The sequence below is a fragment of the Leuresthes tenuis genome, unplaced genomic scaffold (genome assembly GCF_036924035.1).
Source record: "Leuresthes tenuis unplaced genomic scaffold, fLeuTen1.0.hap1 SCAF_6, whole genome shotgun sequence".
Taxonomy (NCBI): domain Eukaryota; kingdom Metazoa; phylum Chordata; class Actinopteri; order Atheriniformes; family Atherinopsidae; genus Leuresthes; species Leuresthes tenuis.
Window position 1 is genome coordinate 12,084,222 of NW_027325360.1, and position 20,207 is coordinate 12,104,428.

Genomic DNA, 20,207 nt, shown 5'->3' on the forward strand with positions numbered 1-20,207 from the left:
CCTCCCGTGCTGCAGCTCATCTGGGGAGAGAGGATTTGTCAAATCAGATGATCTACGCTGACCTCAGTGAGCATGTATTAATCTCTCATTTGAAGCACTTTGGGTTTTTTTTTTTTTGTGTGAGCTATTGTGTTTGTCTGCTGTTTTCGCTGACAATCAGGGGACTACATAATCTGCTTGCTCTGAACATGGGTCTTTTTTTTTTATCAGAACAGAGTGCAGAACCATTTCTGCTTGAATATTTTAAAAAACATCCCGCATTTCGACAGATTAGAGAACTGAACATTACATCATCATTTTTTAATGGTGTTTTTTTTCAACAGGCCCTTTGGGGAATTACTGCCTCCTACTGGACCGCTCTTATTTGAGCTAAACAGTGGAGCATTTGTTGCGTTGGCTTCTCTACTCCCATAGTCAATAATGCCCGTTGCAACCAGCAGTTTTGTGGTGCCAGCTTTTCAGAGTCAGCGTCCATCTTTTTGAGGTGAAAATGCATGAAACTGGCTCCAGAAAGCCTCTATTTCCACATCGGTGAGAAAAAGGCCTTTGACTCCCACGGCACAGCCCCCACTGAAGGCCACAGTCAATATTCATGGTTTCTGAAGTTTACCTCTAGTGTTGCCCTGTGTGTAACCAAAGCTGAGGAGTTGGATCCAATATATGAGTGCTTGTATTTAGGTTAATTTTCTGTTTTCTAAGATCTTAGTCCAAAGCACCAAATTGCCTAGAGTTAATTATGATCAAATACAGGTGAATAAACATTTACCTTTGAAAAACTCTTTCCAGTTTTTATGTTTTGCCAGTTCTACATTAATCTTTGGGCTGGATGTTGTAGTTATGTAATCCTGCTGGAAAACATAGAACGAAAATGTGGAAGTAGCATTTAATGCAGCAGGGAGCTGAGGAGGAAGCTTTCTACCTATTGTATAACAGCATTGATTTGTTAGTGAAGCCTTGCTATTAAAGGAAAGCCAAACAAAAGGGCACAAAAGAAGTTTTGCTTTACAGAAAGAAGCCTGCGCAGTCCAGGCAGACTTGCAGTCTTTTATGCTGAATCCTCTACTTCCGCCTCCTTCAACTCTGCAACATCCTCCTCAGCAGACCACTCACGTCAAAAGTCAGACTATCTCTCCTTTGACTCGGTTGTTATAGAAACACACCTTTCCATGTCCCCGACACTCACCTGACAAGTAGTTACAAATGTAGATGGGTTTCATAACAGCACTCAATAATAGAGACAGCCTTGAGACCGAAACAGAGAAATAAGATGGGAAGCAGAGATTAGAGGTTCTCTGAAACTAGAAAGTTGTGTCTGTTAGAATATGCCTGGCTTTACTGTGAAATAATGACTGGTATAAAGTTCAGCTCATGACCATCTGATTTAATTTCCTTTAACCTGCGACATTTGAAATGCCTCACATTATCCCTTTCTTACTTATTCATGCCAACAGCAGCTACTGCCAGTGTCTTCACACTAAGCGTTGCAGGACACATCCCTCACCGTTGCTATCATGACTCAGACTTGAATGTGACCTTACTAACATCGTAAAGAGGAAAACATGTCCAGCTGGACAGCTGGACTCAAAGGGGATCAATGCCTCACTAAAACTAGCTTTTTGCTGTACACTACTCTGTGCCTGCATTGTTCTCATGCACATGGATACAATGTTGTTGTTTTTTTGGCTCTTTGTGATTACACTGCTTCCTGAAAGTATACGGTTGTTGCAAGGTTGGTTGAAAAAAAATTTGTTTGGACTTATTGGGTTCAGAGCAAAGCTTCCCCCCTGAAGTTGATTTCAGAGTGAAAATCAGAAGAAAGTAAAGTATAACCTTAAAAAGACAGAACAAGGGTTGCCAAGAGAAAGAGAACATGGTGGCACAGCTTAGGTTTGCAGAGTTGCGTTTGAACAAACCACAAACCTTTTTTGGGCTTTTTTTGCAGCCACAGGACCTGGACATCTTCTAGTAATTAAGGTGACTATGAACTCACTGTTTACCCAAGTGTTGTTGAGACAAATGTGAGGCCATTTGTCTGACAGCTTAAGTCTTGGTCAACAGAACAATGACTCTAAACACAGCAGCAAATCTACAACTAAAATAACTAAAAAGAAACAAAAAAAAAAACCAAGATGTTGGACTGACCCTTAGGCGTCAACCTGATTGAAATGCTGTGGTGTTACCTTAATGCGAACCTCAATGAACTGAAGCAGTGTTGTAAAGAGTGGGCGGAAACCAACCATAATCCCTTAAAAAATGAATAGTTCAAGTTTTTGCTGGTTAAGTTGGTTCTACAATTTTCATACACTGTTTCTGCATTTTGGCTTAGTTTTTGTTTGCCAGTACATAATGAAAAGGTGTGATAAATCATATGTTGTTGTTCATCTGAGGCAGCAATTATCTGATTATCCGACCATGTTTTTTTTATGTCCTGATACGTAAAAGGAAGCCGTAGTTGCTTTGATGCATTACTGTATGCACTCCAGATCTTTGCTTTTCTCACGCACGGCACCTCAGCAGGCGCCATGTTGGTAGTGAGGTGAAAACACAGGAGGGATGTTGAGTTAGAATTGGATTTGCATTTAATTGGACAGGGGAGAGTAACAAGACAAAGAGACACTATTAGTGGTGTTGACACCTCCAGCCCTCCCCTCAGGATCAGATTCCCGACCAGAGGTACAATTGTGAGTGCGCAAATGCTTTTGACAACATATTATTTTAAAGCAGGGAGGAGTGGTGAGACTCTAATGATGTGCAGAAAAAAATACACCAATTTCAAAACCAGAAACATAATACATTACAGTCTGTCAGATTTGCAGGGCCTTGACCTTCTTGTTTGACCTTTCCAAGCATTCCTCTGACTGTTTACAAACATAGAGAAGATATGAGTTTACAATAATTATATATATATATCTATATATATTTATATATATAGTTTTTTTTGCTTTCTGAGAAAACCTTCTCATATTTATGGGATCCTAAACCTTCCTTGTATCGCTTGTTATACGTTTTGGGCTTTATTATAGCCTTACTATGCAATTACATTACCTGTTTGCCAGGGCATACACCTGGAACCAGGTAACTTTTACACACATTTAACTTAATGATATCTAATACAACTGTTTGATCCCTGAAATAACCAATTAATTAAAATTGTAATCTTTGTCTAACCGATTAATTGTTTGAACACTAAGGTCATCAGATTGTTGCTCTGCAGAGCAAAGCTCTCAGTGCACCCTGGGGTGGTCCGGTAATGAGCTGCCATTACCACCTAATCAGATCATTATCCAGACTGCAGCCTCCCTCTGCTGCACTTGCTTTGTTTGTACCTTTCAGTGCAGTTGGAGACAGTTGTTCGTCAATGTGGGCTTGTGGGTTATTGATGAGTTGTACATGCATCTCAGCAGGTTCACATCTTTTTGTCTTTGCTTGAAGCATGTGGGAGAGAAACCGCACCATCCCCTTCATGTAGAAGTATTACTTGTGACATGTGACCTTTCTTGCACACTGTGGTTTATGGACCCATGCTGGAGCTAGCCTGGAGTCCTGAAGCTCCCAAACAGCTGCGACGCCTTGAGATTCAGGCCGGCTTCGCAGTGAGGGCTGATGCTTGATTTCTTATCATTATCACCATTATTGAACATAATGATGATTAATACCAGCACATTCTGAATTTTCGTTCCAGCGGTAATTGGGTTCCAACAGTTTTTTCACATTCTCAAGACTGATTTATAACATATGAGAGAGGATATTTGTCACGGGATCTTTGCGCTTCCCTCTCCATTTACAAAATAGACTTGTTAAAGTAAGCAGGAGGAAATGCATTTGTTGTTAGTGAAGAAGGAGGAGTTGTTTTCAGAGAGCAGCACTTCGCGGCTAAATGTAAAATGTGTGTGCAAAGGCTGAGTGAGAGTGTGTATGCGCCTCTCTCTTTGTGATTTTCATGTCTTCCCATTAATGCCTGAATTCAATCATGTAGTCTTTGGGTGACTTCAGGACTGCCAGAGATTAAAGAATGGCAGGGTGAGGTGAAGAGCCTTCTCTTTGCTTAATCTCTCTCTAGAGCCCGAAGAGCTGAGTGTAGTGTTCACAGTGAGAGCCAGAGAAATGGGCAGGATTAAATGTAGCAATCCTGCAGACAGAGGAACAAAACAAAAGAAGTGAATTGACTGGTCAGGGGAAAATATGTAATGTATCAAAGCACAGCTGATGCTCTGTTCTTTAACAGCTACCAATTTAGCATTGTTGTTACCCAAACTGCTTTTCATTATGCACATTTGTTATGATCTAATTCATCTTTTGTTTTCCTGTTTATTTTTTTTTGTTTGTCCTACTTTCCCTTTCATTAGGAATGAGAAATGGTAAGGAAATCACCAAAAGAATATTCATTTAGGTCACAGCCATTTTATGGAATCGCTAAAAAAAACCCAAAACATTGCTGTGTTTACCCAGCACATCATTCATATAGGTACTGTATGGGTAAAGATACAAGTCATGTTTAAGTCATTATGTATACATTGAATTGTTATATGTGGATAATGTCTTGTTGAAATGAGTTGTCGGCGGCGACAGACAATTCTGGGCCAATCTGGAAAAGAGCGGAAAAAGGCAGAAAGCGAGGGAAACAATGGAGGATAAATAATCATTGCAGTCTCCGGTTTCCCAGAGCTGTATGATACAAGCCTGTTTGTATACGGAGACAATAATAAAAAAAGATGCTTGGAGGAAGGTTGCAGTCCTTGTTGGAGTATCTGGTGAGTTGTAGGCTATGGCTACATGTAAATAAATGCAAACCATAGGCTAATCTACTATTTCAGCAATAGGTGACATGCTGTGTCTATATGCAGAGGGAGAGATAGTGATGTTGTGTATGCTGTTTACAGCTGATGATTGTAGGAAGAGTTTGAGGGACACACACAGGAGGGAGAGGAAAAAAAGAGAAGGAGAGGTGCAGGAGCGGGGCTGAGGTGTCCACCAACCGACCGTGGCGTCAAATATGCAGCTGCAACACAAAGAAGGCTGCCCAGAGTGCGATCCATGGTGAAAGAGGGAACTATTATTATATATGCCTGCTGTTTGAAAGATCCGCCCCTTCGGTCGCTCAAGTCCAGTTACTGTTATCTTTATACTCTTGTCAATCAAACATCATTTTCAAATGATTTGTATAGCAATGCAAAGCTAGTGGATACGTGGAGAGGTGGCAGCTCTACCGTTAGTAGAACCAAACATGACAGGCATAGGGTCAATATCAACTTAGTTTGTACTTAATTTTCTCCTTTTACCTACCAAAGGGACATCTTCCACGGCCCTCAACCAGACCAACACAAGTTACAGTGCAAATGCAGTGATGACTGTTCTTCCTGAAGATGTGCTGTTTTCTACTCAGTGTAAACACAATGAACAGATTGCATTTACGACTGGATGACTCATTTTTGCTGCTTTCCCGATCTTTGATGTTTTTAAACGAAGTTTGCAATGATAGACGGAGGAGTTTCTGGAGACTTCACTTTTACTCTCCCAATCCTTTTTTTTTTTTAGGTGAAAGCCCTTACCCTGTTTGTAACCCATTATCCTCCTCTATGTGAATTGGAGCGGCTGTATCCTGAAAATGTATCTAACTACCACATGGCGTTCTTACTCAACGAGCCTGACATCTGTACTGACACAGACGGTACGTTTTTATTTCTGTGTGAATAAAACAATGCCTTAAATGTTGTTTGTACGACACACGAGTGTCAGTGTTGCTTTGAACTCAAATTTGAAGCAATCTTAAATGGGTCATTTTGAAATCATAGTCACTTTGTTGTATATGTAATTGGAATTCCCGACAGATGGAGAGGTTCAGCCAGAGTTCATCACCTTCCTCTACCAGTTAACTGAAGGAGCTGCAGGGCGGAGCTACGGCCTTAATGTCGCCCGCCTGGCTGATATTCCAGACTCCATACTGCACACTGCTGCCCGCAAAGCCCGAGAGCTGGAGAGCATGGTCAATGCTAGGAGGTAGCACACTAATGAACTAATATTAACCCTGACCATTAGTTAAAAGGGAAACTCTTGTGTTACATTTCACAATCAGGAGCCTAACAGTCTGTGAATTTATTTGTATAATTTTTGCCATAAAGTCAAGAGATCCAGCCTTCTTTTGACTTATTTTGTTGCACGTGTGCCCTTCATCTTTGCAGAAGTGTGTTTTGTGTATAAATTACGATAATCTCACAGTTGTGTATTTAAAGAGTTTACTAAACGTTATGAAGCTCAAAGGAGCCTTGGAACTGAAAGCTATAAGTCAAACTGAGTCATGAAACAATAATCCTCAACAGTAAGTTTAGTGTTGGTGAAGCTCCTTTGAGTTAAGCTTTAAAACTCAACTTAACTTGATTTAATCCTTGGGCTAACACGTCTGAGACAGAAAATGTACCACTTTTCCTGGAAAGTCTGAGATTTAAATAGGTGGAAGATTTCTGGTTTGAGATTCCTTGAGTTCAAGACATAAAAAGTCAGAGTTCAGTTGACATCTTAAGGTGTTATGATGTCAGCTCTATTATAAATGCTTTTAAAACTTCTTATGACTCTTGAAACTGATACAGCCTTGGCTTAATCGATCAGTTACCACTAAATGGTTTAGAAGGCTCTGAAATGTAGCACTTTTTGCCAGTATCTACCTTTACCTAACCGTGTCCTGTATAAAAACAGTAGGTTACACTTAAAAATACAATTTAAGGAAATCAAAGCCATAAACTAAAAAAATCCAAACCAAACTAAGCTGATTTAATTTTGTTACGTTAAAGTCAAATCCTGTTTGACTTTGGACACATTTTTCGTGTTGGTATTGAACAAGCACTCTCTAATAAGGGAAATGAAGGAATGTCTGAGTATTTTTTTTTAAAACCTTTGTTGAGATTTGATCTGTTGTCATATCAGATTTTTAGTATTAGTTTCTTGTGAGCAAAAATGTTTGTGATAACGAAATGATCGCAGTATAGACAGCAGTATAAGTCTCCTTTTCTTTTGGCTAATTGAATTACACTAGAAATCGGATGTAAATACCTGTAAAAATTATTCAAAAACAAAAAATAATTTGCAACTGATGTTTTGATTTCATCAGCTGACATCAAATCGCAATATAATCATAAGTGTATTTTCATCAAGATATTGATATTTTGTTCTTTTAATTTCACTTTCATCATCATCGTCGTCATCAATACCGGTATAACCCAACACCCCTTGCTCAAACTGCTGTCAGGTTTGTATGAGCTTTTAATCCAAAGTGTTTTACGTACAATTAATGACTTTCCGGACACCCCGCTTGGAGAAGCAAACAGGAGTACTGTTACAGACCCTAAGCAATGATGTGCTGAGTATAAGGTCAGAAGCAAAAAATATTTTTACCTCCTAAAATGGTCAGCTTAAGGGTACTCTATATTTAGAATATTCTTCCTGCTTTGCTTTGGAGTGAGACTGCACAATGAAGCATCAGGGAAGCTGAATCAGTTATATCGCTTTCTTCAAAGCCACCAGACCCCACAGTAATTTTACCGGAGTGAATATGGGAGATGCTGATATAACAGCTTTAGCTTTCCATTAGAAAGGCCTGTCAGTGAACAAGGTAAAGCAGTTAAGATATTCTAAATAGCTTTAGATGCTGATCACTGAGTATGGGTAATTACCTCAAACATCCCACTTTTCATAAATCTGGACTAACTCAATGCTTTTCAGGAGGAAAGTTTTTCATTAGGATGCAACATACTCAGCTAGACACTCTTCTTACAATTGCGTCAGGAGATGGAATTTTGCCTTATTGTAAATGTTTTCTTGTTAAAACCTCAGTAGTTTCAGTTTTTCCAAATAAAGTCTTTTGTCTGTTTAAATTTCTCATCTCACTCTGAAACGGACAGCCTGCTAGGAGCTGAGTCCTGCTTAGCCTCTTCCAAAGTAATCCTCACCATATGAAATATCTGTCAGCACACACACAAACGCAAACAAAGTCATACCTTGCGATCAGTGTAATCCTCCTTTTATGAAATGTTTGTACTTCGTTGGAGCAAAGAGATGCAATGCACATCTATTATACACAGAGGACTTGAGGATGGAATTTATTGTTTTCTTCCCAGCCAAATATGAAGATACAATGTGATGGCTCAACGCTCATAGGACTATGTGAATACACACAATATTTCAAGCACAGTATTATGTTTCATTGTCTTTGTCTCTGTCTTTGTAGGAGGTATAAGAAACTTCTTTCAGATCTTTGGAGCATCTCAGACAAATCCTCCCTCATAGAGTGGCTGCAGTCAAGCTCTTGACATCACTACAACAGACACCATCGGAACACAACGGAAGCAGAAAATCTTGCTATCGACGAATGCACACGCTCATAGAAGAATCTACAAGCTCACAAACAAAGGTGGAAGTGCTTATGGAGAAAGTTGATCCTACACCCTTTGCTAATGTGTTGGTTTGCGGAAAGAATTTTAACCATCTCAGGTTCTGGCTATCCCCATCATGTGTACTGTAACCTCATGACAACGTCAATGAATACTAACTGATCAGGATTTACACATCACAGTGTGTGTGTGGCATCTGTGTTTAGACATTAAATAAAGAAAAATGTCTAACCTGTCACTCTTCTATCTATCTTCTTAACCTTTAAAGACTTTTTCATTCGCATAACATTGCAGTATTACAAGATTATCCTGCTTATTAAGGATAAAAACATTAAACTTATGGACATCATAGATGCATCAGGGTCAGAGTATTTTTTTTCCTTTTTTTTGTGTAATCTGGGTGGGATCTAGAATGGTTAACAATGTCTATCAACATCTAATTTGATTTAAAGAGCCTCATTACCTCAGGAAAAATATGTGAAACATAAAGAAAGTCCCATCCATCCATCCATTTTCTATACCCGCTTCATCCCATTTAGGGTCCCAGTCATCAGCGGGTGAGAGCCAGGGTACACCCGGGACAGGTCACCAGTCCATCACAGGGCCACTAAGAGACTGACCACACACTCCTTGGGGCAATTTAGAGACACCAATTAACCTCACATGCATGCTTTTGGACAGCAGGAGGAAGCCAGAATACCCAGAGAGAACCCACGCATACACAGGGAGAACATGCAAACTCGAACCTGGAATCGTCTTGCTGTGAGGCGAAGGTGCTAACCACCACACCACCAAACATTTTTTTTTTTTTATAAAAACAATATAGCAGTCTAGAAATGGTTAAGCTTCTGAGGTGTGTACTCAGAATAATCTGGTACAGTTCCCCCCAGCTTCAAAATCGCCTCCATCATTCCCATTTTCGAGAAGCCTGGTTTGGACCCTAATAATCTCAGCAACTAGAGTCTGATTCCAACCTCCTTTTTCTTCGCAAGATCCTGGAAAGAATAGAGGCCATTCAGCTCCATCGATATTTGTCCAGCAATGAGCTCTACGAACCCCTATAGTCCACCTACAGAGCAGACCACAGTACAAAGACCACCCTCATGAAGATCATCAACGATCTCCTTATGGTAATAATCACATCACCTTTTTTCACCTTAAAAATGTTTCACGGCTCCGCCCCTCACCCTCTAACTCTGTGGCAGAGACACTCATCCAAGCCTTCATGCAACCAGGTCCTGGCAGTACAACACCCTCCCCCCTTTATCCGCCTCCACTGGCTCCTGTTCAAGTTCTTCTTCTTCTCACCTTCAAATCCCTTTACGCCCGTGCCCCACTCCAGAACCTGGCTGATCTTCACACCTCATCCTAGACCAGGGATGTCCAAAGTCGGTCCTCGAGGGCCACTTTCCTCCAGGATTTAGATGTTTCCCTGCTTCAATGCACCTGATTCAGATCAATTCATCATTAGCAGGCTTGTGTAGAACTTAACAATAATTTCATTTGAATCAGGTGTGTTGAAGCAGGGAAACATCTAAAACCTGCAGGACAGCGGCTCTCGAGGACTGACTTTGAACATCCCTGTCCTAGACCCTGCGTTTCTGACACAGGTTTGCTCTCTATTCCCTGCACCAGACTGCACATGTTTGGGGACAAAGCCTTTAGTGTGGTGGACCCACCCTCTATAACTCTCTCCCACCATTTAGCCGTCACGCCCCTAGTCTCGACGCTTTTAAATCTGCCCTTAAAACTCATCTTTACACTGTGGCCTTTAAAAAATTAGCTGTTTAGCTGTTTATTCAACACTTGTAAAGAGATGTTGGGTTCCTTGAAAGGCGCTATATAAATTCAAGTTATTATTACAATTATTGTTATTATTATCAATCAAAAGTTCTGTTGCAAAATGTAGACAGGATCACAGAAAATTTGAGAAAAAAAATTCAACAGAAGCCACCAGGAACCCTTGTCATGTGCTGTTGCCATATTCCAGAAATGCAATTTTGGGAGACAAGAAGAACAAGATGACATGTTCGCAGACGTGGCCAAGTTATATGAGGCAGAAATACTAGCACCTCTGAATAAGATTCAACAGCTGAAGCATTAATAATGGGCCAAATCCATGCCTCAAGACACACTTTACAAAGGATGTGTGAACAGATTAAATAGTTACTCTTGATGGAGCAACTGCACTGCTCTGTGCCTGGGTGACTAGTGCACACAGGCCATCACCTTGAATCAGAAGCCATCAAGGTGGAGATATGGCCACGGGCTACTATCATTAAGAAGGAGCTATAGTTGGACCTTTTCTGTTTGAATATTGACTGAAAAAATAAACAGTTGATCTTTTAATTATAAAATTTCTTTAAATCCAAAAACTGAAAAGCTCCTGAATGGAGAGCTCATATAGCTAGCCTATTGAAAAGTTATCTTATAATAGTTGTGAACACCTCTATTCCCCTGAGCAAAGTTAATTCTTAAATATTCAAGTTTGTAATTCACTAATACATTAATTTACAGTCAAGTCAAGTAAAATCTATTTGTATAGCACATTTCATGTACAAAACTATTCAAAGTGCTTTACATACAGTCCAACATGTTTTGGGCTGACTGAAAACACTTAATTTCTTGATCCATGTTTGTATATTGTCATTTATGTAAGCTTAATGACACTGCTGAAACAAACCGCATTTGCCACTGAGACCGTTTCTGCCGTGGCTTCATCTCTGCATATCTCACTCTCCCTCTAAACCACAACCAACGCTCCGCCTATAATTCTGCCAACTCCAAGATCAGCGCACATCATGGGGAGGGAGAAAGATAGAGAGACCTAATAGGAGTGAGTGTTTGTTTGCCAGAGAGAGGGAGGAAGAGCTAACCGCTATCAAAGCCGATTACAGCGTATCGCATCTGTGATTCTCTCACTGTCTGTCCACTTGAGGGTCCTCCCCTCTGTGAACGACACTCCTAACGCGTTATCCCGCTTTTAAACTGCTTCTTTATAGAAAGGAGGAATGCGTTTATTCTAGAGCATGTGGGACTGGGCCATTGTTACAATGAGTTCCTCTGCAGAAGCGCTTCCGTCAACGGGGCAACTTTTCTGTGCGCCAACGCGCCACTGAGCCATTTCTCGGAGGGGAAAGTTTAGACTCAAACCCCAGCGAGCATGGGCTCGCGGTGAAAGCTCCGGCTATCGCACTTCTTTCTCTCTTCAAAGACGAGCGACAAAATGCAGAAGAGTGTCCGCTATAACGAAGGGCATGCGCTATTTCTTTCGGCTATTGCGCGTAAAGAGGGAACCAAGCGCGGCTACCTGAGCAAGAAGACGGCGGAGAACAGCCGATGGCACGAGAAGTTCTTCGCCCTCTACCAGAATATACTGTTCTACTCCGAGAACGAGCAGAGCGCGCGACCTGCTGGGATTTACCTGTTGGAAGGATGCACCTGCGAGCGCGCGCCGGCGCCCAAGATGTCCACGACTGGGAAGGAAGCGCTGGAGAAACAGGTGAGCAATTTCACGAGAGCAGGGTTGCCTGAAATCAACAGTCCCTCAAAAGTCAAATCTTTTCCACCGCAACTTTCAAAAGTCTGGTCATATCACACTGACTGTATTGCATAGCAAAGGATCTCTTAGGTCAGAATGTCCGAAATACGCTATGTGGCGTTTACAAGGCTATTTCTTTTTTTTTTTTGTTACTGGTCGCTAATTACACCTGTTATGTCACAGTAAAAGATTACAAGATCCGCTTGATTCCTCTACACAGCCCCCTCTGCTCTCCACAGTTTCAAAAAGCCCTGCGGTGTCAAGAGCTCCAAGTGCGTCCTCCCAGAGCAGCTGATCATCCCCCAAGGATGAGAGAATGGGAGCAGAAGCGTAGATCGGAAATTACTGTGGGGAAAGTAAATGATCAAAATAAAGCAAAAACATGCCATTCACCTGTCACATTTTCTCCTTCGTTCATCGTTTTGTGAAGTTTACTGGCTGCAGGCCCAGCAATACAAGCAACAGGTTAAGTTAACAGGTTTAAAAATACTATACAATTTTTCAAAAGATGCACATTCGATATTCATCCGCTCCTAAACCAGCTTCCTATCATGTTTCCGACTTACACAGAATTCTTCCCCATGATGCAGTTTTCATGGCTTTGATTACACAGTGATATTGAATGAAAATGGTCTATTCTGCATAGTCACTCATTTTTTAAACGTTTTAAACCGGCGTGGGTCAAAGTCACGGGATCACTCAAACCCCATTGATCCGAAGCTGCATCTGGTGGCTGCCAAGACCCGAAATCACCTGAACAGCTCTAGAGATTACTTTTTAGATTTGTAACTTAAACCAGCTGCACACGTGTTCTAAGTCAGCTTTGATAGTACTAAGTTTGATATAAGGAGATTTTTTCTGAAGCTCACGTACTCATTTGATTATTTTGATTTGAAATCTTTTGTGTTTCAGTTGAGGAGATATACTGTCTTAGTCACGTAGTTGTATAATTGTGCCTGCTAAAAGGACATGAGGTCAGTTTGGAAGAAAGTTAATGTTATCTTGTTACTGTACATTAGTAGGGTGAAGCTTAAAATAAAATTAAATAAATAAAATTAAAGTGTATTTGTACACATGTGGTGATGTAATCATAGAGTCATACAGAAATATGTGAACAACAGAGCACACATTGCATAACACAATGCAAATCACAATAACACTAGTTACAGTGAAACAATGTAGATAAGATTATAATTCCTTGACCCCAGTACATGCTTGTAAGCTATCTGGAATGCTGACTCTCAGTCTCCTCATCAGTTCCCAGTGTGCTACACAATGTTGAGGTTTGCTGACGGACCTGAGCTGACAGCTTAGACACTTTCATCAGCTGCAGTTTAAGTGCAGCTCATTGAATGTTGTCTCATTTAGATACAGTAACCAGATGTAATTCAGTTTACAAATTGAATTGTACTGTAGGCTTTTAAGAACGCTGTCATTAAACAATTGTTTGAAAAGCCTACTTTTGAACCCTACATTCTGGCATAACTACAGACCAACATCTACCCTCCTTTTATCTCTCACATTTTTGAAAAAGTTGTCTGAAATCAAGTAGTTTTTCATCTGAAGAACATTGCTTTATAGGGGCAATTTCATACTGGAATCTACCCTGAATACTGAAACTACACTAGTTAAAGTTACAAAGGACTTCCTTATTGCCTCCGACTGTGGTCTTGTGCCTGCACTGGTTCTGTTAAATCACCACATTTGACACCATCATCCACAACATGCTTTTACATATACTTGAACATATTATCAGAATAAAGGGCGCAGCCTTGGGCTGGTTTAAGTCATAGTTGTATTGTAGATTCCATTTTGCATATGTAAACAACGCATCCTCCACACTGGCCAGAGTCATTTATGGGATTCCACTGGGTTCTGCACTGGGACCTGTTGTGCTCTCTTTTAACGTGATTTCTCTGGGCAATGTCATCAAGAACTGTCATACTCCATGCTACTCATCACATGCTGATGACATCTATCTCTATTTCTATATTAAATCTCAAGAAACTAATCAAAGTATTGCAGTTACAAGCTTGTGTTGGAGATATAAAGATCTGGATGTCCTGTAATTTTCTACTTTTAAACTCAGCCAAAACCGAGGGAATTGTTTTTCCACCCCAAAAGAAAACCAGTAATAACCCTTCCCTCTAACCAGTAATATAGCTGATACAAAGATGCTGGATGGGATAACCTAGGTCTCCACCACTAATGTGAGGAAACTTTGAGTAATTTTTGACTAGGATTTTTCTTTGCATTCTGATATTAAACGGGTCTCTCGGGCAGTATTTCTATGTCTGCATAATATAACTAAAATCAGGAGTATCCTTTTCCCTAAAGTAACACAGAGAAATTGGTCAATGTGTGTATTAAATCAAGGCTGGACTACTGTAGTTCTATCTCAGATAGGTGACCAAACAACTCCCTTGAAATTCTGCAGTTGGTCCCAACTCCACAGCTAGAGTCCCAATGGGTACAGCTAAGTGAGCTCACTTTTGTCAAGTTTTAGTATCTCTACACTGGCTATAAAATTTAGAACTGAATTTCAAATGCTGCTTATTACTTACAGAGCTCCAAATGGATTTACACCGTCATATTTAAAATACACCAACACAAGAAGTCTTTTCTCTCAGAATGTATACTTGCTTACAGTTTCTAGAATTTCCAGGACAAGAGTAGGAGGCAGGGCATTTAGTTTTTGTGCTCCTTCCCTGTGGAAACAGCTACATGTGTGGGTGTCGAACATGGACACCCTCTCTTCTTTCAATACCAAGCCAAAAACTTTTTGAAAGAGCTTTTATTATATTCAGTTATTTTTTATTATCTGTTTTAATCTGGGAGTTGACTTTGTAAATTTTAACAATTGTTGCTCAATTTGTCTCTTTGCTTTTGATTGACATTTTATTGCTGTGTGCAAACTGTTTTTTTGTGACATTTTTAAATCCATATTGTTTTTATGACAATTTTGCTCTTTGGTTGGCATCTATGCTTGACAAGCTCTTTGTAAATAATGTTAATTTGAGTTGAGAGTACCCAGCTATAAGTTCTAGTTCAACTAGGCCCATTCTATAGCACAACTCAGTGATAGAGTAACAGCCACTTTGTGATCTGAATTGCAATTTGACATAAAGCTCTTTGGATTTAAATAATCTATGCTTATGCAACCTGGATTTGTAACAACAGACCCAGTGCTGAATCCCATTGGGTTAGTTCTTCGTGACTTATATGTCTAATGTGCGTGGAAATATTTTGGATAAAAATGTGACTGTGCTCCTAGAGTAGAGAGTCCCTCAACACTAGTAGGTAGATATTTTTAGCAAACCTAGCAAATGGTCATTTGCATGTGTATCTTATTGAGGTGAAAAGAAAGCAAACCTAGCAAGCTATGGTCATAAAATTTCAGGTTATCAAACAATCAGGTAATCACAGAGAAAACAGAAACATTTCTTTTTCAAATCCCAGATTTGAGCTGGTCTCAGAGACTGAGAATGTATCTTCATAAGCATCCCACCCATGAAAACGTAAGGGAGGAATACACTTGAGAGCATTGACTTTTTGCAGTTTGAGTCTGTATTAAGGAGACAGTGAGTGGATGAATAAGTAATCGTGTGAAGGTGAAGAGAGGTCAGAAATAGCAGTAACTTCACCGACTCCCACCAACTTCTAAAGTGAATGTCTTTCTCTTGAAATATACTGCTTGCATACAGATACTACATTTGAGATGCATGAAAACAGAAGCTTTGAGGTTGATAGGGGATGACAGAGGGTCGTCTCAAAGATTACATGAAGACAGGAGGATATGTCTTTTTGTCTGTAATGTAGCTACTACTGATGATGAAATGAACAAATGTCTTTGCTGTTACTGACATAGATGCAAGCATAAAACCTGCTTTCTCTGATTTTACAGAGCTTGGCAGTCATGTCTCATTGGATTGCTTTTTTATACTCATCCAACTGGCTGGCTCACTCTCTTATCCCTTCCCTCTCACCCTGACACTACAGCTGTGGTGTTTAATTAGCATTATTTTCAATCTGTCCTCAGGTGAAATCTTGAGAGCTTGTGTGTTACTGTTTAGGTATGTGGCCATGCACATAGGAGGAGCAAAGTAAATAAGAAAGACATTTATTTGGGCTCAAGGGGGTTTTATGTTTAAGAAGAGGAAGTCTCAGCCAAGGAGAACTTTAGTTTGGTCATCCTGGGTTTTATTCCTCACGCAAAGGTTTGGTGGGAGAAAGCGATAGAAGGCCTTCTATATTTCCATGAGCTGTTGTTTCTCTTCACTTTCGTCTGTGCGGTAGAGTGAGTCCACCAGCAACCTGCAGCATCACACCCCCACAGTGAGCCACACAGCTACTGCTTCCCTCTCTTTTTTTCTGTTGTACTCTCATATACATACAAACCCTTCAAATAATTTGGAGAGCAATCACACCAGTCTGAATGGTTTCCACAGCGACTGTGGCTATGCATAGCTGATGTGAACATGCATGTAAAGAGTTAGGAGATTTAGCATAGCTCAGTAGAGACCACAAACCAGAAACAAATCACCATTAAATGCAATTTAGTTTGTTTTCAGATTACCATCAAACTTCAATGCAATATCATTGAGTTGTACCAGAACCAATATCCACACAAATAACAGACATAAGAAATGGAAGGAATTAATGCAGCTACAAAATCAGAAAAGGTGGACTCAAAAGTCGTCTATTCACAGGTGCTCACCACAGCTTTAGGGACAAAGTTTTAATTCTTTTCTAAATCAGAAATGATCACCTTGTCCCTCTTAAAAAGAGGTGGATCCGATTTTTTTTAATCCCATGATTTCTTAGAACTAATCTTACATTCAATGATGAAATCTTTTCAATTGAAACAACTTCCACGGCAACAGTTAAAGTGTGAATAGACATAAGTGTTCATCCAGATGTCAAGGTAATGTACTGGTAATGAAACAAATGTTCCGTTTGAGGAGGACACTCCGTTCAGGAACAGTAACTGTTGTTGTACCGACAAGTTTTTCTTCAAGCATATTGACATAACTTTGAGTAAAGATTCCAAATCAAAAGAGAATTGAGTATCAAAAGCAGGATTTAGAAACATCAAGTGATGAAATGGCAGACTGCGACCAACTGAATACCACATACCTTAAACTCTTCTTCCAACCTTGTTAGACAAAACTGCGTTAGCCATGGTATTCACAACAAAATGAAAAAATTTCACTCTAAAAGTAGTGTTTGGTATGGGTTAATTTGGAAAATACATATTTATTCCAACCAGAGAGACGGAATCACATAAAATCTTTTGGATGGCTCTATTTCACTATTGCACATATTATCAATAGTTTAAATATACCTTGGTAGGAAGTTGATTCTTGCTGTGGCAGGCCAGATCAGTCTGCTCTGATTCAAGTGGACACATTTAGAAATATGTTTTGGCAGTTTTTACACACTCCTGCTGACAGAGAGACAAGCTATTTTCCTGTATTTAAATTGGAATTGGCTAATATGCCGTGTTCTTGCAGGCTTTAATATTTTCTTAAATACCATGACATTTTATGATGAGTTGCTTACTATAATATTACACTGAGAGCCCTATATACAGTATATTGATGCTTCAGCCTCTGATTAAATAAATTGTAATAAAGTTTTACAGATTTTTCTGGTCTTCCTCCCAGCTTTCAAGTTTTCAGTTCTGTTACCAAGGATGCTTTGAAAAGGATAGAGAAATTTGACTATCTGTTTGATCTTGCTGGGTTACTTTAGAATAAATGTTTGATGTGGATATAGACAACATGGTTTTATTTCCATAGATTTCTTTCATAAACTTGATGCAACAAAAGGTGGGGTAACACTTGAGACCCTCAGTTTTAACTTCCTGATACAAATGTGTGTGTTTGTAATGAGTTCTCATTAGAAAGCTGCTCTAGCTCTGCATGCCTCTCTCAGTGCTTTGCGTTTCCACTGTTATACACTAATTGGAGCTGATTTCCCCTGTATTCCCAGAGTCTGATCAGCTTTCCTCCGCAGGGCTGCTTTTAATTTTTTGCCAAGTGTTAGAACCATTATGGCCTTCATTAGTGTCAGAATAAAAAGATGAAATCATCTGTTTGAAATGCTGCAAAAGTATCAAAGTGCGTATGACAATGAGTTTTTTTTACTCTCAGTTAAACTCTCTGATACAACAAGAATCTTTGAGTGTCTACTTTTTAGTATGTTCTAGCTCTTATGAAAAATATTTTCTCCAGTTCGTCAGCTGTTCATAAACATGCCTCTCTTGAAGAGAGAAAACAGGATTTTCAGAAGTTTGCTTATGCATATTTTTGTCAGTCTGTCAAATGTGAAGATAATCGCTTTATGTAGCGTAAGGACTAGAAATGGGAAAGCCTGACTCTGTACGAAGCTTAAAATGAACTACTTTAACCTATTACTCCTCTATTCCACCTCACCATTCTATGTTAAACAAACATGCAAACATGGAAAGTATACCCTTCTGCCAACAATGCCAGCAAAGGAAAACCAAATTGAGGTGTGCATATAAATATAGTCCAGTCTCATCCAAAAGATGTAGTAGGTATATTTGTCCAAATATCAAATCATGGTAGTGTTACAATCCAGGGTTGTAAATTGTGAGATGGCAACATATAACTCGGCAGTTGTTTTCTGTTAAGCAGTATTCACATGACATGACTAGAACTGAAACTCAAGAATATGAAAATGTGTAAACCATAACCATTTAACTGTCTAATTTTGTCTTCATTTTGTAACATCTTGACTTAACCGAGTATTTGAACAATAACCACCAATAGGCAGCCTTGCACAGCGCCTTTCCTTTGAGTGATGTGAGATGGAGACCAACATGTCAACTGTTTTTTTCACTGCAAGTGTTACCCTCTGACAATAACTCAACCGCACTTTACAAAAACATTTTTGTCACCTTCTGGTTGCATTAACATTACTCTGGTAGAGTGAGAAAACAATCTTGGTTAGGGCTAAATACGTTCTTTTTACAATGAAACATTCACCTTTATGGTTGCTGTTTTACATGTCATCACAGTTGCATGTAGACACAACACACATGGACATATTCTGGGGAGGACAGTCTAAACCTGTTAGTTAGCAAACTGCCACATATTAGGCACAGATGTGATACTATATGCCAGTGGGATAAAGTTTGTATTTCTGAACCGATAATCCTCTGCTTTGCCTGCTCTTCAGCTGGTGCATCATGGTTTGAGGAGACCATGAAGCTCTTGGGGCTTGGAGCATGTGTACTTCTCAGTGTTTTTATCATCATTGCTGGAGCTGATCCCATCTATTATACATGCTTCTCCTGTCTCAGCAGGGACTGTCATAGAGTGGTGGCAAAGGGAAAAGGACACAGACACAGACACACACACACAGGAGGACTCAGTGTATGCCATAAATTAGCGTTTTTGTTGTTCTCTGTGTTTGTGAGGATTGGTTTTTATGTGATCAGCTTAGGCACACAGCAATTCTCAAGAATATAGTAAAACAGATTTATGGTGTTTAGACACCTCTGCTGTTGCACTATGGGAGTCGTAGAAGAGGCTTTTGTATTCAGTATCTTTGGCGTTAAGGCGGCACGATGTTTCCCTGCAATTACTTCTGGAGATAGAGTGAAAATCCAACAATAGAAATACAAATGATTATTCTAAATGTTCTACATTGGCTGAATATGTTTGAGTAAGCATGTCTAGGTGACACAAGAAAAATCTAATTATTGTTAGTCCGACCAAACCCAGATGTTTAAAATGCATGTAAATAATAATAATGATTAAATCGAGCCTGACAAATCAGGAATAACAACCAGATAATACAATTGGATCGAATTACTCTTATATGTATTTGCTCAACTCAAATGGGCCTTGGGGCTCCACACATGCTCCAGAATTCCATTCTTTCGTATCTGTTTGCTAAAACGGTGTATATTAATACACCTAATTAATAAACATGTTGTTATATATTGTATTTTAATATATCTTTCTTTCGTTAGATGCTTCTGGTGTCAGAAATTGTCACTGAAAATCAGCACATTAAGCCCTTGAGTCAACTTGCAGTTGCATAAAGCATGTCCAGACTGGCCCTCTGCTCGAACAAAATCGTGATTTTATGATCACAGTGTTATCCGACAAAATCATAATTGAAATAACTCAAAGATAGCATGTAAAAGTTATTTTCATGAGCTGTGAAAATAAACTGTGAAGGAGGGGAAAAATCACTTAAATCTCTATTAACAGACAGATGATTCCTGATTAGTGCTCTGAGACAGGCAC

The 20,207-nt window shown here is 39.6% G+C and overlaps 2 protein-coding genes across 8 annotated transcripts in view; both read left to right on the forward strand.

Annotated features, from left to right (window-relative positions):
- Window positions 1-8,702, forward strand: part of msh3 (mutS homolog 3 (E. coli)) — a 42,223-nt gene extending 33,521 nt beyond the window's left edge. For 2 of the 4 annotated variants that reach the window (XM_072387621.1, XM_072387622.1), the window contains exons 22-24: window positions 5,536-5,668; window positions 5,829-5,997; window positions 8,219-8,702. In XM_072387621.1, coding sequence (XP_072243722.1) covers window positions 5,536-5,668; window positions 5,829-5,997; window positions 8,219-8,300 — 384 coding nt within the window. In that variant the 3' untranslated portion in view covers window positions 8,301-8,702. Of the gene's footprint in view, window positions 1-5,535; window positions 5,669-5,828; window positions 6,002-8,218 lie in introns of those variants that run through there. The other 2 variants (XM_072387623.1, XM_072387624.1) reach the window with 2 other exon arrangements.
- A 2,496-nt stretch (window positions 8,703-11,198) lies between these two features.
- rasgrf2b (Ras protein-specific guanine nucleotide-releasing factor 2b) overlaps window positions 11,199-20,207 on the forward strand; it is a 45,231-nt gene continuing 36,222 nt past the window's right edge. For all 4 annotated transcript variants that reach the window (XM_072387628.1, XM_072387625.1, XM_072387627.1 and 1 more), the window contains exon 1: window positions 11,199-11,883. In XM_072387628.1, coding sequence (XP_072243729.1) covers window positions 11,608-11,883 — 276 coding nt within the window. In that variant the 5' untranslated portion in view covers window positions 11,199-11,607. The remainder of the gene's footprint in view (window positions 11,884-20,207) is intronic.